The 27,219-nt window shown below is 42.4% G+C and overlaps 2 protein-coding genes across 5 annotated transcripts in view; one reads left to right on the top strand and one right to left on the bottom strand.

Annotated features, from left to right (window-relative positions):
* The window catches only part of LOC109674196 (uncharacterized), a 60,519-nt gene extending 56,065 nt beyond the window's left edge, over positions 1-4,454 (bottom strand). For all 4 annotated transcript variants that reach the window (XM_074060980.1, XM_074060974.1, XM_074060975.1 and 1 more), the window contains exon 1: positions 4,144-4,454. In XM_074060980.1, the coding sequence (XP_073917081.1) occupies positions 4,144-4,176 (33 nt within the window). In that variant the 5' untranslated portion in view covers positions 4,177-4,454. The remainder of the gene's footprint in view (positions 1-4,143) is intronic.
* An 8,470-nt stretch (positions 4,455-12,924) lies between these two features.
* Znf605 (zinc finger protein 605) lies at positions 12,925-26,517 on the top strand. The gene is given in 7 exon segments (XM_074060967.1): positions 12,925-13,498; positions 14,188-14,275; positions 16,251-16,423; positions 18,492-18,612; positions 18,832-18,924; positions 23,646-25,427; positions 25,430-26,517. Coding segments are annotated over 5 exon segments (2,130 nt in total). The 5' UTR covers positions 12,925-13,498; positions 14,188-14,275; positions 16,251-16,408; the 3' UTR covers positions 25,549-26,517.
* Positions 26,518-27,219: the final 702 nt, after the last annotated feature.

The raw sequence follows: 27,219 nt of genomic DNA, 5'->3' as shown, positions 1-27,219 counted from the left end.
TTTCACAAATGAATTTTCCGATATGGGAGTTCATGTTAGAAAACCTTACCAACTGAAAAGCAAGATCAGTAATCCAAAAAGGTCCAAATTTAAACAGATGGTGATAAACTTCCAAAAATAAAGTCTAAAAAGAACATGGGAAAACCAACTAAAGGGAAAGAACAGAACACTTTCTAGAAATAGTAAAGAGATAAATAATGCACCAAGTAAATTTGATTCTGAAATCTTAAACCAACCAGGCTAAAAGGCAAAAATAAGAGAAAAGATATTTTCCTACACACAAGTACTTGGGAAATCCACATCTTCTAGAAACACACATGGGGGGAGGCACAGAAACGACTCGGGGGAGGCTGGATACAAGGGTGAGCACTGAAATCAGGAAAACACTGATAAATCTAGATAATGTTCAAACACATTTCTAATGTGTTTCCTTACACACATGAACTAAATTCACAATCAGCTATTAGTATGGGTGTGATGAAAATAACAGAAAATAAAAGTGTGCTGCATAAGGAAACTTCATTTGGGAAAAGACACTTTAGACATTGGTTTAAAGAAAGAAATTCAGTTTATCTGTGAACAACTTAAAAGTAACAACCCAAAAAATGTAGGGAAAGTGATGAATGTAGTTTCAAAAACTTAAGAGGAAAAAAGTATACTGAGAAAGAACATGTTCAATTCAGCAAATCAAAAGAAAGGAGAAATTTAGGGTCACATGCAAAATATAGAACACAAAACAAGATACCAATAATTCCAAACATTATGATCCTTTAATTACAGTTAGTATGAAGCAAAAAAAAAAACCCATTTAAAAAAAGAAATATACATTGGATAAATAAACACTGCTACATATTCTTTAGAAGAGACACACCCAAAACATAATGAAGGAAAGTTGAAACTAATGAAATAAACCAAAGAAGAATCAGAAATTAGAAAATAAAGGAATGAAAAAAGTTACATCAGATAAATGCTAAAGAAATGAAATCTGACAGTCACAAAATTTACACAGGATAATTGCACTTTTATACCAGTTTAACCAACTTAACTCTAAACTAAAGGCATGTCATATATATATATCCAATTTTGTGTGACAGTCCTGCTAAGCAACAGGGCTCCTATGCTCCAGAACCTCCACATGCCTCCCCACCCTCTGGCTATCAATATTTGCCAGCTCTGCAAAGTACCAGCTAATGCTCTCTCCACTAGTTGGCTTTTCACAATATACAACTTCACAGGACAAACACCCATAAAATTATGGCATTTACATTTACAGGGTAGCTAAGTACATGCTCATGCTTCACTCCAACTTCTTCCAGGTAAATTGGCACAGACCTTATGGGGCAGAGGGAACACCAGGCCACAGCCGTAGAGGCAGTAAGATTAGATCTTGTGGCTAATACATAAAAGCAAGGCAACTGTGATTCAGCATGGCCGTAAATCACAAACAAATCGTTTTATCTGGTACCCATCAAAGAAGCAGAGATCTGTCCTAATTCTGCAGAGAAAAGTGGCTATTATATTCAAACCTGTTAAAAGCTGACACATCATAACCATAAAGCACGTACCTATGCCTAACTACTGATATAAGGAAATACTAAGTTATTTTCCTTTGATATGAATTTGGATTTGCACATTTCCCTTTAGAACCCAACACTTTTTTTTTTGTCTGTACTAGGGTTTGAACTCAGGGCCTATATCTTATACTTTGAGCCACTCCACCAGCCCTTTTCTGTGATGGGTTTTTTCGAGATGGGGTCTTGCAAACTATTTGTCCAGTCTGGCTTTGAACCTTGATCCTCCTGATCTCTTGTTTCCTGAGTAGCTAGGATTACAGGCATGAGCCACCAGCACCTGGCTGGAATGTAACTCTTGAAGAGGATAGACATAACTGGATAAGACAAAAATAGAATTAAATAAAATTTGCATTTGTGGCAATATGGCAAATAAAAAATCTTCACTCTGAAAATCACCTAGAAATGATGAACAAAATGTAGTAAGCACCTGGGTGTGGTGGTGCATGCCTCTAAGCACAGCACTCTGGAGGCTGAGGCAGGAAGACAGTGAAATAGATGTCAGAGTGGGCAAGAGAATATTTTGAGACCTGAGCTACACAGCACAACTCTGTCTCAAAAAAAAAAAATGTAGCAGCATCTTTCTAGATGTACACCTAAAATCTCAGGAAAGTAAGGGAAATCTCAAAAAGAGAGACTGAAGACTAGAAACATAAGCTGAAGACAATACCTTCCCAGGGGAGCATTAAAAGCAGTGCTGGTCTTAGGAAAAGAAGGAAGATGTGTTGATGGCACAAGAGGAAGGTACAGCCAATTCCTACCATTTGTGGTAGTTATGAACACTAAGTGAATACTGAACCACTCTTCCTAGGGGGAAACAGATACCTATTTCTCCCTTAGTTTATCATCTTAAATATGGGTAGACTCTCTAAGTGTTAAGTGATTTGCCTAAGATCATATTGGATACCACTTCCCAATACCACCATGGACTCCACCTTAACACATGGACATCTGAGACATTTAAGATCCAAACTAGAGCAATTATCAATAAATGTTTGTTAAATTAACAGTGCACTAAAAAACAATGAAATGTAGTTTACATTTGTTAAAATGTTTTTCCATACTAAGCACTAAGAGCACAAATTGTACAGACAAAGTGCCTGACTTAAATCCTTGCTTTGCCATCCTAGTCTCCTGGTATTCCTTACAAGTTTGGGGCCATGTTCCTAGCTTCCTCATTTTTAAAATAGTCATGAGGCCTGAATGACTTCCACATAAAATACTTAAAAGAATGCCTAGCAGACAAAGATAGCTACTAATGTTATTCAATAGTTTTAAAGTGCTTTTTTTCTTTTTTTGTGTGGGACTGGGGTTTGAACCCAGGCCTTCGCACTTGCAACCTCATTGTATTTTCCATATAATTGTTTAAAAGAAAAAAAGCTCATTGATTTTGAGATTAATTGTATTGCTTAGGCCACCTCACCAAAAGCCCTTCTCCCAGGAACTCTAATTCTTACTTTCAGCTTGACCACCAAAAACTGCTAATACTATTCCTAATCATTTCCTTCATCCTGCTGTCCAGTCTCTTGCAGTTCACTTTGTAGCCAATGTTTACCTCTCAGGAAGCCACCCTTTGTACCACCCCTCTCTGCTCTGAAAAAAATTTCCTAAGACCAACATATTCTTAAATTTCTTAAATTTTGTCTTGTGAACTACTTCTCTGTGGCATTTCATGTCACAGCCTTTATGAAGTTCTTTCTTCTCAAACTTGGGAGAGGACCCCACTCCTAATTTTCACTTCTCTTACACTCCAGCCCTTTACTGTATGTTCTACTTTGTCACTATTCTGAGTCCTCAATTCGGCCCTCTTCACGGTCCTAGCCAGTCACACTCTGAGCTTCTGTAAATACAGGTGCTTTTAATCTGTGTATTTCCTGTCTGGACTGCCCACCAAAGCTGCAGATTCAAATGCAGGTGCTGCATACTCACCATCTGAGTCTTTCCCAGGACCTCTTCTAATCCTGTTCCTTGTCTCAGGCAATCTCACTATCACCCTTCAGAGTGCAAGGGTCTGGCAATCAAATCACTATGGAATCTCCCCTCCCTTCCCTCTACCAGGCACTTACAAATCCAAGTGCTCCATTAGCCCCACCCCAACTGCGCCTTTCTCCTTTGTGCCTTCCAGCTCCTCTCTGCCTTGCTCCCTACGCATTCACCTGCAACTGTGCCCACGGCTCGCCTGATTGCTCTTTCCACCAGACCACACCACCTCTAGAATAAGGAACACACGATTTAGCTCTGTACTGCCAGCACCAGCCTCAGGGTCCAGCACTCAAAAACGCACTTAAGGATTAGGCATCTGCTTGTGCAAACGAAACGAAAACGGGCAGGGTAATTTCCCCCAATGATGTCCGAAAGGTCTGCATAAAACAAACGGAGGCTCATTTCATTAACAAGGATTCTCATAATTCCGGCCCTGCGACTGCTGAACACACCGGGCAAAAACTACCAGAAGGAACGTTTCTTGGAGGCCCACAGACGGGGGAGCGTCTCGTCCTCGGTGTGATATGGGGATGACCATGGCCACACTCGGTGTTGAAGCAGCTTTTTAAAAGCGAAAGTCCCTACTTACCCTGCACGAAGCCGTCAGGGAGCTGGCGGCCATCCCCGCTGGCTGCGGGTAACGGGGCAGGTTTGGGGCTGCGTACTTCGCAGGGACGGCGCAAGTCCGGGCGGCAGCGAGCTGGGCGCGGGAGTCGGAGTGATGGGTTTGCGCCGTTCGGCGGCCCTGACAGGGGAGACACCAAGGCCGGCCAGGATCAGTCCAAGTCTGGCCCACCGGAGGGCTGGTCACGTTCCTGGTCAGCCCTGGACACACGCTGCAGGATGGGTACCTCCTGGACACAGAGCCCCTGACTGAACGCCCGGCCCCGCCTCGGGAGCTGGAAGCCAACCGGAAACAGCGCATCACAGCGCGCCTCCAACTAGGACGCAAGGCGGCGCACACGGAAGTGCGTCACGCTCTGACGCGTCACGCGCGGAGACTGCAGGCGCCGGAAGAAAGCCACGTGTCCCTTGATGCTCCGCAGAGGGACCTGCTTGCAAGCTTGGCTTCTAGCGGACAGCGAGGCTGGAGACCCCTGGCGTGCCGGAAAAACAGCCGCTGGAGGCCTGGCGAGCGACCCACGGAACCCACACACCCAGCTCTGCCTGGCTAAGACCCGCTCAGCCCAGGGCGCAGGCGTGCTGAGGTCTTGCTACCAACAAGATAGGGTTCAAATTGTTCTCGGAAGACCAGCGTAGCTATCTGGATTCTTCCAGGGAGAGAAGATTAAGGCAAGATCCAAAACGAAGTGAAAATGATAGCAAAGTTAAGAATAGTAAAGATTGCTAGAATAAAAAGGCACTGATCGTCTTAGGATGAAAAGGACAATGGCTTTTACTTAGCACTTTCATTGAAGTTAGAGCGGCTTGGAGTATTAAGTCCCTCCCCAGAACCAGCCTACTGGGAGTGAGTGACATGAAAGTTGTAAAAGAATTATGACACTTCTCAAAACTCAATCGGCAGCGGCCACCCATGATGACTTAAGAAAAGACCACAAAGGGAGAAAACTAAAGTTGCAACAGGCAACTTTCCATCAAAGTAGCACACTTAAGCCAATTTAAACCAGTTAGTTGGTTTAGGGCTTGTGGTGTGACTGAAGTGGTAGAGCACCTGTCTAGCAGACACTAACTCCTGAGTTCAAACAGTTGGGTCTGGAGACCTAAGGCAGATGAGTGAGTATCCCATCCCCCATGGAGAGCAATATGATTCCTGCATCCTGAGGAGTTAGAGGCCTGCATTCCTGCATCCTAAAGGAGAGATACAGAGTCTGATAGATCTGTCACAGGGCTGATGAGCAAAATGCTTTCAAGATTGTTTCCCCTCCCCCAATAAAGGTGCAAACCAAACCAGTTCACCTGAGAAAACCTCCGAATCCATGGCCAATGAGAAAAACCCACCTCACCCAGAGTTAGAACGTCCAAAAAAGCCCCAGCCTTCACCTGAGCAGGTAGCTACCGGCTTCTGGGCTCCGCTGCGCTTCTCTAGCTGTAGCCTTTCCTTTCTCTCTAATAAGTCCCACTTTAGATACCAGCTTTGGCTCATTCAGCTGCTTCATGAGCCAGTTCTCTGGTCTGTGAAGGCAAGGACCCTCAACACCAGCACGTAACAAAACCTCAGGACCGCCAAAAAGAAAAAAAGAGAACAAATACCCATGATGTTTATACATTGCAGACCAAGTTGATCTTGAGGAGGGTCCAGCCACATCAGGCCTTATGGGTACATGGGAGGTCTCCTCCTTATCAGACATAGTGGGATTTCTTTTGTTAGGATATGAGGCCGGCCACGTTCTGAGAGGACAAAGGATACTCGAGACAAAGGAAGTCACAAGGCGAGGTTTATTTTCTAGCTAGCTAGGGTCCGAGCATCCACCTGACACAGCAGGTTTAAACAAGGACCCTGAAAGCAAAGCTTAAGCAGGTCTTATACTCTTTAAAGCATCAATCATCGTCACACAGGAATTCCTCATGCCCCTGGGGTCACGTTTTCCTGATCTTGCCCACATCCTGGTGGTGGGGTAATATTATTTATTGGGAACTGGGGAAACACCAGAGGTTTACTTATCAGGTTACAAAGAATGTGTTCTCCCATAAATTAGGGGCTAGTAGTGGAATAGAAACCTAAGGTTTAGATAAGAACAGCAGGGGAGTCCTGTTTTGGAAAGTTTATTTACAAGTGGAGACAAAGAAAGGCAGGAATGGGTGCTTATCTCTGCATGGTGCCTTTCATCTCGGTCCCGAACTTTTGCATGGCTCTAATGGGCAATTCCTCACAGCTCTGTCCGAGGTTACAGCTTTTAATTGACAGTTTACCATGTTTTACAACCCTGTTTCAAGGCTATCTTCCTCTTCACGAGGTTACCCAAGGGTCATGCCAGTTATAGCTGATTTTTAGGCTAGGTGGGCTGCAAGTTAAAGTACCCCAACACCTCATTGTACATGTCTGCTACGTGTCAAGACCAAAAAGCATAGCAGGAAAGTGAGATAGGATAGCTAGGTTAAGGTGACATGGAAATTAGAACATATATCAAAAATTAAGCTGGGTTCAGGAGCTAAGACAGAACCAGGAAATAAGGTTGAAAAATCACTAAAACAGCAAGGAGTTGCATTATCTGTTGAATAATGAAGAGAACTGCATTCTTTTCATCACCCTCCCTTCTACTTTACATGTTAAATGAAATACACTACCTCTAGAAGAATAATTCGATCCAGGAATAGAAAATTCTTGGGGTTTTTTTTTCTAAATCTGTGACATGGAAGACTACCTAAAAAAGGACAATAGAGAATGGTCACAGCGGGGTGCTGGTGACTCACTCCTGTAATCCTAGCTACTCAGGAGGCACAGATCAGGAGGATCAGCACAGACAAAGAGTTCTTGAGAGTCTCAGAAAAACCTATCACCATAAAAAAAGGAAAGAAAATAACAATCACCCATTTCTCAGTATGCTTTGATTGTAAAGTCAACTTAGACATTTGTCTCCAGGCTTCAGTGATAATATAAAAACAGAATAATTAAGAAGTTGCTAGGTAACCATATATTAATACCAGTTCTGAACTGGGAGCCCCCAGTTTAGTTAGGGGACATAAATACCCTGAGAAAAAGGCTGTGCATTTAGCCTTCTGCTTCTACCATCTCACAGCTTATCAGAAGGTGCTATTAGCTGATTCTCCCTCTTTTCCTTGCACCTTGCTCTTCCTAAATAAATCTCTGCTGACCTACTAGCATGTGTGTCACCTTAATGAATTAATTCATTTTGTCATTATTCCAAGTTCCTGGGCAGATTCAGTGGGTTTGGGAAATTGAGTAGAGGGGTCCCTCTTCTATCAGGGAAATCTCTTTTAAATACCGTCCCAGTGACAAAGGGTTGCTTTGTAAGACTGAAAGCTGTAATTCGTAGGACCATATAACAGTTTTTGAGTAGCGTAAGGAACTGCTGAATAAAAACCACACCACGTGTGGAAAGGAAAGATTTATTAGGAACCAGACCACAGGGCTGTCACTCTCAGGTTCAGAGTGCAGTGGCTTGGCTGAAATAGGTAGTGGGTTTTATAGGAAGGGCCAAGCCATGGGAGAGGGAGAGAGTCTCCAGACTCCAATTATCTATGATCACCAGATAGAACAGGTCAACATGCCTGGCTAGTTGAGTAACTGGAAGTTCCTGAGATTTTGCAAGCAGAGCTGGGAAACAAGCAGGGGAGTTTGGCAAGCAGTCATAAATCAGGGGGGCTGGTTTCGTTGCTAGCTTTGGGAGCTTCTGCCTGCCCCAAAAATGCCAGGGACCTGACAAATAGCAATTCACAAAATAATACAGCAACCCACTTCCTAAATGAAATAAGTAGAAGGACATCTTGGTCCAAAACATATTGAACAATCCTGTCCGCTAACAATGCAATAAAACTATAAATAGAGCCAGGCATCAGATTATTGGCCCATGGTGATAAGGGAGACTACATATTACTACATATCAGGAGAATCATGGGGTATAACACCAGTTACTTGAGAAGCAGTGATCAGGAGAATCAGGATTCAAGGACAGCCCTGGCAAAAAGTTAGCAAGACCCCCCTCTCAACAAACAAAGTAGGAGTGGTTGTTCATAACTCTGGTCCCAGGTACATGAGAGACATAGGTAGATTTATTGTAGGAGGGTGGTCCTTATAGACAAAACTTTTTGTGTGTGTGTGGTGCTGTGGCTTGAACTCACCATGAGCCACTCCACCAGCCCTTTTTTGGTGATAGGTTTTTTTTTGAGATAGTGTCTCTCAAACTATTTGCCTGGGTTGGCTTTGAACCTCAATCCTCCTGATCTCTGCCTCCTAGGTAGCTAGGATTACAGGCATTAGCCACTGGCACCCAGCATAGACAAAACTTTTAAGAATTTTTGGGAGACCAACTATTCCAAATAAAGTAATTATTGAAATAAAACAAAAATAAGTGAAATAGATTAAAGATAATGTAGAGTAATGGAAACTCCTGGGCTCTGTTATGAATAGTATAAATATATATAACTACTTTTTGAACTATTTGGTGAAAACTAGTAAAGCTGAAGCAGCTCAAAAACTACAAATCTACTTTTGAGTATATCTATGTCTGTATATCAGAGAAAACTCTTACACATAAAATCAAGAGACTATTATAAGAATAGTCATTGCATCATTATTTTTAAAAGCAAAACATTAATTAAATAATGGACAAATAAATCATATATATTAATGATATACTATAGGGCAGTTAAAATGAGTAAACAAAATCTATTCTAATCAGTTACAACAAACCCCCAAAAGCAGAATATGTAGCTAACACAATGTGCACAGTAATTCTAAACAATTAGCCTATGAACACCATAAACAAATCTATATACTGACAAAATTAAGTTATTGGGATGAGGGTGCATCTCAGTGATCAATCATTTTCCTAGCATATGTGAGGTATGAAGCCTGGGTTAGATTCCCCAGCAACACACACACACACACCAGGTTATTGGCCCATGGTGATGAGGAAGAATACATATCAGAGGAATAATGGGGTGTGCCACCAAAGTTTTTTTTAAGGTACAAAGGGATTCTGAAAAAGGGTCAAATGGAACAGGGCTGTACACAGAGTTCAATATCAGGTTGGACTACAAAGTGGACCCAGAATCTCTTTTTTTGGGTACCAAGTTAAGATAAATGTGGAACATTGTGTTCAGGAATCCCTGAGACTTTGTGCCTGGGTTATATATTGAGGCTGCTTCACTGTGTCAGATTTATATCTTTTCAGAAAGAGTGGAATGTTTCATTATTACTGATTTAATTCAAATAGCAGTTTCTGACTCCATTATTTTATAGAACAAAGCTTCTCAGGAGTAAAGACCAATAATCACTCAGTGAAATTATTGCTACCCTTTGTATTTAATGTTTTTGAGATAGGGCCTTGATATATAACATTATCATATAAGATTAGCCTCAAAGTCATGATCCTCCAAAGAGCTGAGATTTCAGATGTGCACCACCACATTACACATTACAGTTTTAGTGTTTTTGGAGATATTTTCTGTTAACTTTCCAGAAAGTTTTGTATGTCTGTTTTCCAGCCAGTTAAGTGACAGAACAGTTTTACTTTTTCCATCAGCACTAGTGTTTAATTTCCATGTCTTCTCCCCCTTTTTTGGCAGTTTTGGGGTTTGAACTCAGGGTCTTGTGGGAAGCAGAGTAGGAGAAGCCTATGAGGACATAAGCACAGCTGCACTCAATGTTCTGCAGGTGGAGTTCAGCACAGCCTCAGTCACAGGATACGGCAAGAATAAGATGCAGAGCAGCTGCTTTTCCTAAGCTGATTAGAAGCAGGAACGCAGGTTCTTCTTGTTTCAATGTCACGCCCCTCCCCAAGAACTGCTGCTCCACCTCCTTGCTTACTACTGGGTATAAAAGACTGGCTGAAGGAGGACCCGAGGCTTTTTGATGAAGGGAGGTTTTTTGATGGGGGTTTTTGACTGAGGGAAATTGCAGAAGGGAAAAGAACTGCTGAAGGAGAATTGCCGAAGGGGAATTGCTAAAGAGGGGTTGATAGAATTGGTTGGCAGCTTCCCCTGCTGTTGATTGTCTGCAAGTCTGAGGGCCAAGACTTTAAGAGATATTATGTTAAAGAAAAGCTAAGAGAAAACATGAGACAGAGGGAGGCTAAGGAAAGAGACTTTAAAGAATAGAAAAGAAGACTTTTAGAAACAAAGGTTTAAAGAACTGTAAAGGAGTAAGGCCTTAAAGAATAAAGATAGGAAAAGAAGCAGAGTAAATGAAGCGAATAATAGAGAAAAGAAGCAACGAGGCTGTTGTTTATCTCCACCCGAGCGCCCAACACACCGTGGCTCTTGAGATTGATCTGAAAACTCTTGGAATTTCTCACCTAGTAAGAGTGTCTTGGGGACCTTGTCCTGTGCCAGATAGTCTATATAACGATGCAATTTATAGGTGAGGCTTTGACTACGCAGTATCAGCTTGCCCGCTGGAGGAGCTGAAGAGTAAGGTCAGTCGTGTGGGTGATCAATCATATTTTTCATGAATAAGCCCCGATTACAACGCTAGACACCAAGGTTGAGTGAGGTTTTTTTTTCCTCTGTACTGGATTTGAACTCAGGGCCTACACATTAAGCCATTGTACCAGCCCTTTTTTGTGATGGATTTTTTTTCCAGATAGGGTCTCACAAACTATTTGCTGGGGCTGGCTTTGAACCATGATCCTCCTGATCTCTGTCTCCTGAGTAGCTAGGGTTACAGGAGTGAGCCACTGCTGCCTGGCTAGTGAGCGTCTCTTGCTGGCAAATTTCCATCTGTGTCACTTGGAGGAGTCAGTGCTCTCTGTAGCTCCACTGGGAAGGACAACTGTAAGCTTTGCTTACAACGCTCTTGGAGTCAGGCAATGATGGCTCACACCTGTAATACCAGCTACTCAGGAGGCAGAGATCAGGAGGATTGAGGTTCAAAGCTAGCCCAGGCAAATAGTTCTGCAAGACTTTATCTCAAAAAAACCTTCACACACAAAAATAGAGCTGGCAGAGTGGCTCAAGGTGAGTTCAAGCCCCAGTACTGCAAAAAACCAAAACTCTCTTGGACCCTGTCCTTATGTGCCTCTGTCTTTTACTGCTTTTAATTTGGAATTTGCTCTTGCTATAATAAACCATAGCCACGAGTATGACAGTTGTCAGAGAGTTCTAACAAATTACTGAAACTGAGGGTAGTCTTTGGGATTCTCAAGCTTATAATTGGTATCATAAATGAGTGTGGGCTTGGAGAAAACCCAACCTCACAATTGTCAGAAGTGATGGTGCTCTTGAGGACCATCAAACTTTGCAATCATTGTAAGAAACTCTGTCTTTTGACCTTGTACTGAAACTTTTCATGTGTGCCATGGATCAAAAGCTTTGAAACATGTTACACTGCCCAGCCCATACAGACAATCCTGGGAACATTCTGCACTGCCCAGCCCACATGGGCAACCTTGAAATTTGCTGCATTCCCAATCCTACTACCTTTGTTCTTGCCTTTACCTTGGCTCTAAAAAATGCAGCCTACCCCCCACCCCAGTGCGCTCTTGCACTCTCATCCCCGGAGATTGCCAGAAGCCCTTCTATCTTGCTAATAAAGTGTGATTCAACTCCGTTGGCTCTGTTCTTCTTTCCAGCCTTTTCCTAACAATCATTACCACAGTTTGTTGTCCACTTCAAATCCAAGAGTCAATTTTACTCAAGTTAAACCAAAAGAACATTTCTCACCCACAATCTGAAGAGCCTGAAGAACCAGATATGGGGGTATCAAACGATTTTCTACTATAAAAATCAACAAGCAGCAGGGTATAGTCATACATGTTTGTAATCCCAGCTGCTTTGGAGGCTGAGGCAGGAGGATTGCAAGTTCGAGGCCAGCCTGGTAATATAGAGAGAGCCTTTCTCAAAATAAAATGGAAAAGGGCTGGAGGTATTAACTCAGTGGTAGAGCACTTGCTTAGCATGTGCGAGACACTGGGTTCAAGCCCCATTACCACGAGAAGAAAAAAGCAACAACATTCATTTAGAATGTCGCTTAGGCTGGGTGCAGTGGACCATGTCTGTAATCTCAGCTACTTGAGATTTCCCACTGAACTCCGCAGCCAGTTTCTCATGCAACCTCTTGGGACTTCTCTCCAGAGCATGCCATACAGGCTTGAAGCTGGCCACACCCCAGTCTCTCTCTGCTTCCTTCCTTGAGATGTGCTAACCCCAACCTGTGCTTCTGCCATTTCCATCTTCCACGGAGCCCTCACCAGAACTGAGCCAGTGCAGGTACCATGCCTTGACCCTCCAAAACTGTGAGACAGAAACACCTCTGTAGATAGTCAGGACAGTGTCCAGTGCCTCCTTCATTTTCAGCCTCCATCGAGATTATTCATGTTCTCCCTGTACTCTGCTGATGTGATTGTGTCCGTTTATATAGTTTTGCAATGGTTTCTACTTCGTTATATGTACTTGTATTATTTTTTGGTAGTGCTGGAGTGGAAGAGGGAGAATGTTAGAGGGAGAGAGAGAGTGTTAGAGGGAGAGCGAGAAGGTTAGAGGGAGAAAGAGAGGGGTAGAGAAAGAAGGAGACCTAAGGAAAGGGGATGGGGATGAGTAAAACAGGTCAGGCCGCCCGCTTCTGCGACCGGAAACCCCGCCCGTCGGCACGAGAGGCGCAGCACGGCCCTCTGGGAAGCTCGCTTCCAGCCGCGAGCGGGACTCTGGGAAATGTAGTTCTTCCCGGACACTTCCGCTGATGGGCCGGGTCAACGTTGGTGCTGCGAGATATGCGGTAAGGCCAAGAGAGCTGGACGAGCGGCGAGGCGGCGGGGCGGGGGTGTCCGGGAATCGCTCAGAGCCGGGCGTGCGGGGGCCCACGGGCAGCCCTACGGCTCAGGCGTGGCCCGGCTGGGGTCCTGCGTGTGTGCGGAGCGCGGTGGGCGGGGGAGGGAGGATGAGGGCACCGGCGCGGCCACCTGTGGTGACGGCTTGATTAATTCGGGGGCACTCGGGGGTCAGACAGTGGAGCGTCTGCGTCTCTGTCGTCCGGGTCTGCGAGGCCCGAGAAGGAGGTGGCCGGCGATTCGTCCGCGGGCCCTTTGGGGAATCGTTTTGTGGGTTTGCTGGTCGGCGCGTCCGGGGAGCAGGGCGGGCGTGCGATCTACTTGCAGGGTAACTGGGTCTCCGGTGCTCAGTGATTTGCAGGCTTTTGTGCGGGTCTGTTTGGGCGATTTTCAGACTCGGTTGGATTGTGGATTTCGTTACCTTTCGGCCTGTGGGTTGTGGTAACGTTGGATACTTCTTGGGCTCTCTGTCTCTGGAAAACAGCGTTTGGGTTCCGGGAGGAGGCTTACCGCAGAGCCCCTTTCCTTGTAAGGCAGGTAAGTCTGGAGGATGCCTCCCTGTTGACCTACGAGAAACCCAGATCCTCTGCGCATTTTCATTCCTTGCCTCGTCCATGATTACACGAACTACTTTCCCAGTGGTGGGAAACAAAAAGTTTGTTCACCAAACCTTCTTAAAGTTTCCTTCCTTATCCCAGTTCCCTGAATCTTGGCCCACGTACAGCCTCTCCTGAGAATCCCCAGAGAAATTTTCTGATTTGCTTTCTGATCGCCCCACCTTTTCATCCCATTTGGCCACACCTGGTTCTGTCTTGTTTACTCCTATTAAAAGATAAACCCTTTCTGCCTTGCTAAAGTGCTTGCACATCCCAGGGCTCCAGTGTTCTTCCTATGCTCTAGTTCCTCTCCCCTGTTGCAACAGTCCCTTCCGCCTCCCTCCAAACACATTCCCTCCCATCATCCTTTGGAATCAAGTCTTTTCCTTGTTCTGGATTTGTTCATCTGCCAGTTAAGTGATTGCCATTTTGGTGCTGGTGAATTGCTAGATTGTCCATGCTGGTGAGTCTCTAGGCCCGTGTTTGGGAATTCTGTAATTGAGCTATCAGAGATTGGGGCACTGTGTTTCTGGTTGTAAGTTAACTGGTGGCAGTGGTGGGGTTCTAGGTGGACAATGGGGGTGGTGGCTGGAGTCAGTGAAGGGGCTCAGGGTATCAGTGTTTGTGCAGAGTGGAGGCCCTTTCAGGATCAGAAGAGCACATGAAGCTGTCCCTGAATGGTGGATGAACTTGGAGCAGAGAATGGTGTGTTAAAGAGGTGAATGCTTGTGGGCCCTGTGGGATAAGGGATTGGGGTTCCTTGGTCTTTGGTAATGAGAGACAGCAAGCATTAGGTTGTCAGAGACAGCCAGTTCTCTGTAGGTCTGTGGAGTACTGGTTGGGTGATTCTGGAGGCCAGTCACTGTAGTGTCCTGGACTGGGGCTTTGCTAGATCAGTCATTGGGGAACACACAGTGCCTGTCATTGGAGGCCCTGGAGGATAGCATTTCTATGAGGAAGACTTTAATTCAGGTTAAGAAAACTGAGATTGTGAAGTCCTTAGTTTAAACCCCAGAACCACCAAAAAAAAAAAAAAAGAGAAAAGATGAAAGAATTTACAAATCTCAAAGGATTTATAATTACTAGTTTCTAAATGATCTTTGAAAAGCAGTGAGGTGGAGTCTCTCCCTTTTTGTTTGGGGGTTTGTGATTAGGGTTTTCTTTTTTAGTTTGCATTTGCCTTTACAAGCCTCTGAGTTCATGTTCCTGAGAGGTATCTGTTGCCCTCCAACATACTCTGGTGATATGCATTAGGGAAGAGCTAAAGCTAGACCTTCATCTGTGAAACTTCTGGTAAGATGAAGCAGAGGGAAGTCAAAGGCCAGGGCTACCAGTGGAGACTTTATGAAACTCTCGGACCACCTATGTCCTGCCTCCTTCCATGCAGCTTCTGTGACCCTTAGAGACCCTTGGAGAGAAGCAGGTGGTAGAATGGTTTCCCTAGGTTGCCACTGACTAGTCCTGGAGTACTGGAGCTATTGATTAATGCCCAAAGGCAGCTGTGCAATCCTTAGTGTTTCCATGATTCTTTAACTCAGCAGGGATTTTGATCTGACTGAAGTGACCCTTGGAAACCTGTGGCCTGGCCCAGTCTATCAATTAGAAAGTAATCCATTAGTGCTGATTTCTGAGGGAAAGTGCAGATGGCATTTGTCCCAGTGTGCGCTGAGAAAGAGGCAGTGTAAAAGATTTCCTTAGCGGTGCACCAGTGGCTTATGCCTGTGATCTTAGCTATTTTAGGAGGCAGAGATCAGAAGGATCATAGTTTGAAGCCAGCCCAGGCAAATAGTTTGAGAGCCTCTTTCTCAAAAATAACCAACAAACACAAAACTGGGCTTGGCGGAGTAGCTAAAGTGGTAGAGTGCTTTCCTAACTAAGCATGAAGTTTTGAGTTCAAACCCCAGTGCCACAAAAAAAAAGAATTTCCTTAGACCTCTGTCTTGCTGCACCCTCTGCGTGTCACCTACTGTAGGTTGTAGCCAGGTCCTACTCAGCCCTAGACCCAACATAAACTCCACCACAGGCTGAATCAGGCTGAATCTCCCCTGAGGGCTTTTTTTTTTTTTTTCTTACTATTAGTTTCTCTGATCCATGTTTTCCTTTCGTCAGGACTGATTTGGGAGTAGTGAGCTGTCACATCAGGCTAATTCAGCATCTTGATCTAATAGCCATTTTCTGTGTACCATTCTCGCTAGAAATGTTTCATTTTATTTTATTTATTTGCTTATTTGTTTTTGTGGTGCCAGGAGTGAAACCCAGGGTCTTGTGCATTTTAGGCAAGTGCTGTACCACCTGAGCCATATTTCCAGCCAAGTTGCACTTGCAGAAAGAGTGAGTCATTATTGTATTTCCAGAATTTCTTGATGCCTCTGCAAAGCAGTTTGTTGTAGTAGTGCTCCCCCTGGGAGTGTCTGCTTGAACCCAGCAAGGTGAGTGGCTTCAATCTGGCATTAATGGATAGGAACCAGGGCTGTTAAAGGCAGAGTATCATATGGACATGGCCCAGATGCAGCCAGGCTCATGTTCCATTAGCCCATGTTCCATTCTGTTTCTTGCCCACCAGCCCTCATTTGCATCTACTAAATATCTAGTCTGGAGCTTTAAAAGATCTGCATTTCCAGCAAGAGAAAACCAAGGTTTATATCCCCAAACTAATGACATCATCTAAAATAACATTTCTGCTGCATCCACAGGCCACCACTCTCAGGTGTCTCAAGACAGTTCCTGTGAGATAAGCAAAAAGAGGCTTCAAGAATGAGAATGTGTTCTTAGTTTCCAGACCTTTGACCAGAGGCCTATCTCTAGAGCCAAGACAAGTCACAAAACAGCAGGTTCTCGAGTATAGTAAAAGATGATTGTGTCACAGGTAAGTTATGTGTTTATGCTTTAGCAGGGTTTTTTTGTTGTTGTTTTTGTTTTGTTTTTTGATGGATGTGATGAGGTTTACATGCACTTGCAACAAACATGAAAAGTCCAAGTACATTTTAATATTAAGAGAAAATATAAACTTAGAAAAGATGTCAAAAGCAGTACAAAGTAGATTATAGAGTCATACCAAGGCCTTTTGTTTTTGGTTTTTTTCTTAACTTTTTTTTGGTGTGGGGAAATATTGGAGTTTGAACTCAGGGCTTCTTGTTTGCTAAGCAGGCACTCTACCAGTTGAGAGACTCTATCAATGCTTTTTTGTGTTGGAAATATTCAAGGTAGGGTCTCATGAACTATTTGCCCAGGCTGGCTTCCACCTTGATCCTCCTCAGTAGCTAGGATTACAGGCGTGAACACCAGCAGCTGGCTAACTTTGTTGTATTTTTAATGTATTTTGATCATTATGCTTTTTCTGTGTGTGCATTCTGATTTCTTAGCACTTATTTTTCTTGAAACTACTTGTGGGAAGTGTTTGGATATCTTTCTGTAGATAGACTATGCATTTGATTCTGACAGATGCCTGGATGCTTTTCCAACTAAAATACTTTAAAACAGTATTTAAGTGCAACAATAGTGCATGCTTATAGTCTCAGCGCTTGGAGGTAGAAGCAGGATTGTGAGTTCAGGTCAGCCTGTGCTAAATAGTGTCATAGCCCTGTAACACCTTATTGGCCTCTGGCCTGAAAGACTGAAGCATATTGAGAACATTAGCTTTTTCCTCTTCATCTTTGTGTTTCTAGCATCTGTTACAGTTCCTGGAGCCTTAATTGCTCAGTATTTGTGTTTTAGAAAATGTCTACAAAGCTAGCTACTTCTGACTTGGAATCAGAATCATGCTGAAGGGAAGAGAGTGTTTTATTTGTGTATATGTGGTTTGGTTTTTGACAGTGGCTGAGACACAAGTATCATTTAGTGGGCAGAGGCCAGGCATGCTGAAAGTCTTACATTACCTGGAGCATTCCTGTTCATCTAAGAATTGTTCTTAAATACTGATACACCTTTTTTAAAAACTACTGCACTCATTTAAAGACAGCCTTTCCCACCTTCTTATTCATTGGATGGGAAGATGGATGAATGAGTTGATAGCAATATTTTTGAGAAAAAGTCTTCCTATGTAGCCTGCAAGTTACATTGTATGTAACTCATAATTCTCCCACAACAGCCTCCTGAATAGCTTGGATGTAGGTCACCATGCCCAACTCACAATAATAAATATATACATATATTTTTAATTTGTTTTGATGGTACTGGGGTTTGAACTCAGGAACTCATACTTGCCAAGCAGGCACTCTACCACTTAAGCCACTCCACCAGCACTATTTTGTGTTGGGATAGGGTCTCATGAACGATTTCTCCAGGCTGGGTTCAAACCAAGATCCTCCTGATCTCTGCCTCCTGAATAGCTGGACGTGAGCCACTGGTGCCCAGCCACGATAATAAATATTTTAATAATATTTTTGTTTCTCCTTCAAAGCAAAATAGAAGATTAGGATATCATATTAATTATCCATTGCTGTGTAACAGACAAGAAACATTTACTTCATGATTTCTGTGGTCTAGGAACCTGATAGATGCTTTCCCTATTGGTTCTGGTTCAGAGTCCCACATGGTACAGAAATCAAGATGTCCAGAAGGGCTGCAGGCATCCCAGGATACAGTGGCAGATGGTCTTGTCCATGTGTCCTCATAGGGTTGTAAAGCCTCAGTTCCAGCTGGAGATATATATAGCTCAGTGGTTGAGTGTTTGCCTAGCAAGCAGGGTTGGTCGGAGGGGGGGGTGTTGGGGGGCGGGGAAGGGTGGAGATACACACACACATTCTCTTATAACTAGTGGAAGTGAGTCAGTGAAGCCACCCACATGTGAGCAGAGAGTACACTGCACAAAAGCCAGAAGTCAGAGATTACAGAGGACATCATAGAGTCTTCCAGCGACAAATAGATGAGAGAGGCTATGTTCAGCAAGGCCTCACAAGAATCACTTCAGACTGAACAGGGTTTATGCTTTTCAGATATCGTTTGAGGATGTGGCTGTGGACTTCTCGTGGGAGGAGTGGCGGCTGCTTAACCCTACTCAGAAGAGCTTGTACAGAGATGTGATGTTGGAGAACTACAGCAGCCTTGTCTTCCTGGGTGAGACTTTCTCCAGTAATTTAGTGTATACCCAGTAACCCAGGCCTCTGAAATATCTTCTTATTTGGATATAAGTTTTAGAAGTCAAAAGATTCCTCCATTCCTGCTCTAAGTTTAAAGAGTTATAGTCACTTTTTTTCAGCCTCTGTAATAAAAGACTTCATATTTAAGAGTCTCAGCTCAAGCAATCGGCCCAAGTCCTCTGTTTCCAATTAACAGGTTATCAAATCACCAAACCTGCTACAGTTTTCAAACTGCACAAAGAAGAGCCATGGATCATGGATGAAGAAATCTTAAGTCATAACTTTTCAGGTGAGAAATAATCAGGTATATTGAAAACTGTGAAACCTAAAATCTCAGATTTTTTGGTGACACTTTGGAAATTTTTGTTTCCATTTTTTTTTTTTTTGAGACAGAATTTCACTATGTAGACCAGGCTGGCCCTGAACTGGTGGTGTAGGCCAAGCTTACCTAGAACTTGCAATTTGTCTGCCTCTAACCTGAATGCTGAGATTAGTCAGATGCCATCTCACCTGGCCTTCTTCATATTTAATAAATATGGTGTATGTTTTGGTCTCCACATCAGGATGTCTTCTCTATATGTAGTTTATGATGAAATGAATCCCTTCTTACCTATACAGTAGCACAGATGGATAGCCAGTCATTTAGGACCTGCTTTCTTGTATAAAGTAGTTCTTCCTAACTTCATTAGTTTACTGTGTTCTTACCTGCCCCGGTTCAACTGTAGAGGCAGGTTTCTGTCCTCTTCCTTAATAATTTATCTTCCCTATTCCCTTCTTTTAGGTGATACTGATAACTTTTGAGTTATTTTAATATAGTACTCTTCTGACTTACTACTTTTCTTCCTCTAAATTGACACCTTTGTTCTAAACTTAGAGTAGAAGGCAAACCCATGGATATAGAATCAAAACCTAATACCTTAAATACAGTAAAGAGTTTCTTCCTCTTTACTTCCTCTTTGAGAGCTCTGAAGTCAGCTTTCTGTGCCATTTTGTACAGCATTTGATGTCTGGCCTCTCTAAAGCTTTTCACTCATCCCCTCAAACCTTTGGTGGGTTTGTGGTCTGTGTGACTGCCATGTGATATTTAAACTCCATTTATGATGGAGAATGTCATGACAGGGCAACATCTTTCTTCTGCAGTTCTTTTTGTGCACTCACAGTCTTTGCTTACTACATTTGAACAAGTTTCTTCCTCAGTGCCATCCACACATTTTTCTTTGTATCTGAACCTTTTGTTAGGCTACCCATTCTCCACTTTGACCCTTAGATACTGAAGATACTTACACTCTCCAGTTTTTTTTCACCCTCAATGAAAGTTCCTTGACTCTCAGCCTCTTCTGAAATCTCTACCTACTTAGCATCTATAGAATAGGGACTAAGGCCTGATCAGACATTATTTGGAATTCCTTGGCAGTCAGGTCCTAAGATTAGAAGGAATGATCCATAACTTATTAATCTCTGTCTCCATGGAATGTGTGGTATATAGTTGTTGAATGTTTCTTTAATAGGTTTTTATGGAGCCAAGTGAGGCAGAATCTTTCCTATTTACCAGGTATCTATTCAATAGAAATTTTTCCATCTAAGCATGTGTACCAGCCTACATTGGAAAATATGGTAATTACAGATGTCCATGATTTAGTAGGTCGGAATTTATATAGTTTGGAAGAGTGTGAAGATAGATTTTTATGTCCCCCACTAATTTAGAAATACCACTATTTGATGGAATGAGAGGACATGAAAGGAAATAAAAGTCATGAGATAACCTTTAGGAGCACAGATTAATTCAGAAGAAAAGACAAGATGGGGGCTGGTGGCTCACGCCTGTAATCCTAGCTACTCAGGAGGCAGAGATCAGGAGGATCGCTATTTAAAGCTAGCCAGGCAAATAGTTTGTGAGACCCTATCTCAAAAAAACCCTGCACAAAAAAGGGATGGTGGAGTGGTTCAAGTTGTAGGACCTGAGTTCAAGCCCCAGTACCAAAAAAAAAAAAAAGACAAAACTATAAAATATTCAATAATTCAGTGTTTGAACATGAAGTATTTGTGTTAAAGTGCAAAGTTAACAATCGAGATTAATGGTACACAAAGGAACTGCTTTAGAAATTCAGTCAATGGACAGTATCAATCCTACTTTTTTAGGGACTTGTTATGTGTTGTGCAATGGAGTGTACACTCCACTTGGAGAGACAGAAGCAAGATGATTGCCTATTTGATAAGTAAAATGAAGGAAATAATCAGGATTTGTTAGTATGCTATCACACTGATGTTTAGGGTTGAATGAAACAGGTGTGTTGAAAATTGGGGATAGCATGCCAAACATAAGGAATTATAAATGCATGTTTTCAGACAGAAGATGCTTTGTTGCGGGGAGAGGGTACTGGGTTTGAACTCCAGGGCCTTATACTTGTTGGTCAGGTGCTTTAGCTCTTGAGCCATGCCCCCAGCCCTTTTGCTTTTAGGTATTTTTCAAATAGGGTTTCACATTTATGCCGAGCCTGGCCTGGACAGTTAAGACTCCTACTTACGCTTCTCTTATAGCTGGACTAATAGGGTGTGAGCCTCCATGCCTAGCTTTTATTGGTTGAGATGGGGTCTCATGAACTTTTTCCCAGGCTAACACAGAACCATGATGTTCACCTTCTGAGTAGCTAGGATCACAAGTATAAGAGGTTGGAAGAAACCAAGTCATACAAGCAACTACATGCCATGACAAACTTTGAGTTTATCAAAGTTTTCAAGCACAGGGATGAAAAAGGCCTGATTGCATTTTGTTACAATTACTGGATGCTATTTAGAGGCTAGAATTAGAATCTGGACTGAAGTAGGAATATCATTTTGAAGAAACAGGATGAAATGAGGGTCATACATGCCAGAGTGTGGCAGAAACAGTGGTAATAAACATGTGTCCCTGTGCAACACCAAGGGCAGTCCACCTATGTTCCAGAATGACAAGGTGTTTTTCTCTCAGATATTTTGATACAATTTTATATATATATATATATATATATATATATATATATATATATATATATATATAAATCTTTAAGTCTATATACAAACATTGTTATTTTTGTTTAGAATCATGAATTATTAAATAACATTTAACTTATTTGTTATTGATTGATTGATTGATTGGTGGGTCTGGGGCTTGAACTCCGGGCTTCAATTCTTCAAACTAGGTACTCTACCACTTAAGCCACACCTCCAGTCCTTAATTGTTATTTTAAAATTACTATTTTTCCTTGCTCTCATATTTCATAAAACAACCTGCTGTTTGCTGTTCAAGTGGAGTCTCTTTTTCTGTGTCTGCATGTACCTTTTGCTTTTAATCTCTACACTTCTTTCCATTGTCCTTCCCCTGAATGAACTGAATCATCACTCACTATGCACAAAACATGCAGCACCCATTTCATTCTCCTCCATGTCAGCAGCTCTAGTATGTTTTGCCTCTGAAATTCTGAGAATTAAATGAGACCTCTCCCCCCCAAAAAAGTTATCACTCAGAAAAAGAATAGTTAATAATTGAGACCTTGCTAAATCATTCATTTTGCAGAGTGCTTCCTGAGAATATTACCTCACAATTGCTAGTTTACAAAAAAGTTACCAAAAACTAAACAAACCTTTAAAAGATCACTTTAAAATATTCAGTAAATGCCTATAATTCCACCACTCAGGAAGTTAAGGCCAGCCTGGGCCACAGAAACTCTGTCTTTAAAAAAAAAAGGAAACCAATATCCAATGAATGGTCATGTTTGGAATTCTGAAATAATTATACTTACAAGGTGGAAAAACTAGGTCCAGATGGTATGCACAGAACTCATAGTACAGAAAATCAATGTTTCTCATCTTTCATGTATAAAAGCAATAGCCCACATATACTCTGCACAATGTCCAGTATTTGTACACTAATCTTGCTCTCTTGTGTACTTGTTATTCTCATTTTTTACTAAATTGTGAGGTTTTCTGATAGTTGGATAGTTACCTCTCTTCCATAATCTTGCAACTAACACAGTTCTTTAGATATAGTAGAAAACTGCATTTATTGCTTATTTTTAACATCTGTAATTAAAAAAATCTGTTTTCATTTCTGTTAAATTTTCAATGCCCAAGCCAGATGTGGCAGTGCACACCTGTAATCCCAGCACTCAGGAATATGAGGTAGTAGGATTTCAAGCTCAAGGCCAGCCTTGAGTATGGTGGCTCAAGCTTGTAATGCTAGTTACTCAAGAGAAAGAGATCAGGAGGATTGCAGCTCAAGGCCAGCACAGGCAAATAATGTTTGTAGGACCTCATCTCAACCAATGTCTGCGTGCAGTGGCATGCCTCTGTCACCTAGGCTATATGGAGAAGCACAAATATGAAGCCTGTAGTCCAGGCCAGCCCTGTCATAAAGTGAGATCCATTCTCAGGAATAACCAACACACCAGGCTGGAGGTGTGGCTCAATCAGTAGCACTCCTGTCTAGCAAGTGTGAGGCCCTGAGTTCAAACCCCAGTATCAAGAAAACCAACAAAAAATAACCAACACAAGCTGGTTGCTGTTGGCTCACACCTGTAATCCTAGCTACTTGGGAGGCAGAGATCAGGAGAATCAGTTCAAAGCCAGCCCTGGGCAAATAGTTCTTGAGAACCTACCTCAAAAAAAAAAAAAAAAAAGGCTGGAGAGTGGCTCCAGGAATAGAGTACCTGCCTAGCAAGCATGAAGCCCTGAGTTCAAACTCCAGTGCCACCAAAATAAATAAATAACCAATGCAAAAAAAGGGCTGACTCAAGTGTTAGAGCATCTGCCCAGCAAATGTGAGGCCCTGAGTTCAATCCCCAGTACTGAAAAAAAAATGAGACCAGCTTGGGCTACATACCCAAAACCCAAAACCAAAAAATTTTCAATGCCTGATAAGTAGATATTATTTGGGGCTACCCACTTCCCAGACTGTAGACTCCACTGCAGAAGCTTTACTCATGAGCATAATCACTGAAGAAATTACAGTGTTATTATTTTTTTCCTTTTTAGAAGTCTGGCCAGACAATGATTCCAAACTATGGCATGAAGATAATCAAGACAAGCTTAAACATGTGGAGAGAGGCCACGGACATAACTTTCTTAGCAAAATATTTAACTCAAGCATGAACTTTGTTAATTTAGGAATGAGACTCCATGAATGTGGCACAGGTGAAGGAAGTGTGAAACATCCTTTTGATGTTCTTTTTTCAAAAAATGACTATGGAAGAAAGAAATTTGATGAACTCAACAGGAAATTATTGTTCTGTTTAAAACCTGACAAAACCTATGGTGAAATAAAATACTATGATTGCAATAAACATAGAAAAACTAGCAGCAAAGAGTCAGGGGTCATTACAAATCATACACCACACATGGGAGTCTATTTATGCATGGAATGTGGCAAAGTTTTTAACAAGAAGTCACAGCTTACTACACACCAGAGAACTCACACAGGAGAAAAGCCATACCAGTGTAATGAGTGTGGAAAAGCCTTCTCACAGAAGTCACTGCTCACTCTTCACCGAAGGACTCACTCGGGAGAAAAGCCTTATGGGTGTGATGAGTGTCAGAAGGCTTTTAGCAGGAAGTCATTGCTGGTTCTCCATCGAAGAACTCATACTGGAGAGAAGCCCTATAACTGCAGTGAATGTGGTAAAGCCTTCAGCAGGAAGTCACAGCTTAAAAGACATCAGCTAATTCATACAATAGAGAAACCCTATGGCTGCAGTGACTGTGGGAAAGCTTTCTCCCAGAAATTAAAGCTCATCACACATCAAAGAACACATACAGGAGAGAAGCCCTATAAATGTAGCGACTGTGGAAAAGCTTTCTTTTGGAAGTCACAGCTCATTACGCATCAGAGGTCTCATACAGGGAAGAAACCTTATGCATGTGGTGAGTGTAAAAAAGCCTTCAGCAGGAATTCGCTCCTCATTAGGCATCAGAGGATTCACACAGGAGAGAAACCCTATGGATGCAGTGAATGTGGTGAAGCCTTCATCAGAAAGCCACAGCTTATTAAACATCAGATGACCCACACAGGAGAGAAGAAGTATCAATGCAGCGATTGTGAGGAAGCCTTCTTCAAGAAGTCAGAGCTAGTAAGACATCAAAAAAGTCACTTAGGGGAGAAACCCTATGGATGTGTCGAGTGTGGCAAAACCTTCTTTGGGAAGTCACAGCTCTTAACACATCAGAGGACTCACACTGGGGAGAAACCTTATCAGTGTAGTGAATGTGGAAAGGCCTTCTCCCAGAAGTCAAGCTTGATATCACATCAGAGGACGCATACAGGTGAAAAACCCTACAAATGTAGTGAATGTGAGAAAACCTTCAGTGAGAAGTCGAGTCTCATTCATCATCAGAGGACTCATACTGGAGAAAAGCCTTTTGAATGTAGTGAATGTAGGAAAGCTTTTGCTTGGAAACCGCAGCTTCTTAGGCATCAGAGGATTCACACAGGAGAGAAACCCTATGAATGCAGTGAGTGTGGGAAAGCCTTTGTTCAGAAGGTGCAACTTATTAAGCATCAGAGAAACCACACAGGAGAGAAAACTTACGCATGCAGTGATTGCACAAAAGCTTTCTTTGAGAAGGCACAGCTCATCATCCACCAGAGAATTCATACAGGAGAGAGGCCCTATAAGTGTGGAGAATGTAGGAAATCTTTCACTAGGAAGTCACACCTAATGAGGCATCAGAGAATTCACACAGGAGATAAATACTATGGGTGCAGTGAATGTGGGGTTACCTTCAACAGGAAGCCGCAGCTCATGATACATCAGAGAAATCATGGAAGCCACATGAGTGCAGTGAGTGTGCAAAGATGCTATCCAGTATCCAGCTAACCGTTCTGAGGATATATACAGAAGAGATCCATATTGAGGCAGTGATGGCTGACAAAGCTAACTAGGGAGTCAGGAGTCACTAAACAGACTTCAGAAAGGAGAGAATGTTTATAAAAGATGAAAAGCTTTCTCCCAGAAGACATAATTCATTGCATCTCCTGACTTTTCAAAGTGAAAATGTTATTACTGCTGGAGGTAGTGCAGGAGCATTCAGTGAGAAATCACAGGTACTAAACAGAAGAAAAGCTACCGTAGTGAGTGAGTCAAAGATCTCATCCAGAAAGGACAACCCAGTCAATACTTGAGAATGCTTACAAAAGAAAATGGTGACTATTAAGTCTCAGACTTCATACCAAGGAGTAGTCTTGATGATACGAAGAGTATGATAGGCTGATCCTATGAAGTTGTGTTGACTGTATATGAAATGCCAGAGAAAAATAGTCAGTTTGAAATAGCAGATATGTTTCTTTGAGTGAGATTTCTGCTGTGGAGTCACAATCAGATTAACTTACCTGCCTTAAACAGCTAGAAACCGTACAATATATGTGAGATAATTTTTCTAATTTACGTGTTTTTAATTGTCACATAGTAATCATATATATTTGTGGTGTACAGTGTGGCATTTCAATACATGTATACAATGTGCAATGGTCAGATCAGGGTAAGTGGAATGTCTGTTACCTCTGATTCATTTCTCTGTGTTGGGATCATCAAAATCCTCTCTGTTACTTATTTTTAATTACTCACTCATTGCCAACCACAGTCACTTTACTGTTTTCTGAACATTAGAAGTTATTTCTCCTGGGCAACTGTATCCTAGACTCCTTAGTCATCTTCTGTCCACTCTTGTACCTTCACAAATCTCCAGGCTCTAGTAACCACCATTCTGTTCTCTACTTCCTTGAGATTATCTTTGGATGATTTACACATCTTCTGTATGTGGCGTTTGTATTTCTGTGACTGACTTGTTTCATTTTACATAATGTCCTTGTGTGTTACATTGATATTGCTGCAAATGATAGGATTTCATTCTTTGTCTAAGACTATTTTATTGTGTACATATACCACCACATTTTCTTCTTCCATTCATCTGTTGATGGGCAACTAGGTTGATTCTATGTCATGGCTAATGATGCAAAAATTTGGACTTAGGACAAGCACAGATTTGTGGTCCCTGGTGTAAGGAAGACACACGCATCGAGGTGAGCCTTGTGATTGCCCAGCCTACTGCCTGGTAGCAATTTCCAGGTTGCTCTTCAGTGAAGGTACCAAACACTACTAAAACGAAGAGAGTTAGCATTTGCGGGGAAAAGTACTGGAGAGGATAGTGCTCCAGAAATCATTAGGGAGCCTCTTTGAACCCTTTGCTTAGTTGTGATTTCACATAAGTGAAAAGAATCTTCCTTACGCAGGAAAGGAAGCCCTGGAAAGCAGTTTAGAGAACAAATCTTGAACTTTATGGAGGGCTGGGAATAGTCAGGTTCCCACCAGCCAGGGTAGAAACATGTAACACATGGGCAGCAGGTAGAACTCTCATAAGGGTGCTGTTTTAATAGTGGAACTAATAGCCCTAGATCAAAGGATACTCAAGCCACAGTGTCTCTCATCTGAACTCACACAGCATCCAAAGAAACAGTGTGGCTTATGGCCAAGAGAAGAAGCAGTTGACAGAAGCACATCCAGGAGAAATAAGTAATGGTCAGTGGACAGGACATTTAAAATAGCTGTCATAAATA

The sequence above is a fragment of the Castor canadensis genome, chromosome 18 (assembly GCF_047511655.1).
Source record: "Castor canadensis chromosome 18, mCasCan1.hap1v2, whole genome shotgun sequence".
Lineage (NCBI taxonomy): Eukaryota > Metazoa > Chordata > Mammalia > Rodentia > Castoridae > Castor > Castor canadensis.
Note: the sequence above shows the minus strand (reverse complement) of the source record. Positions and strands in the feature narration are given on the sequence as shown.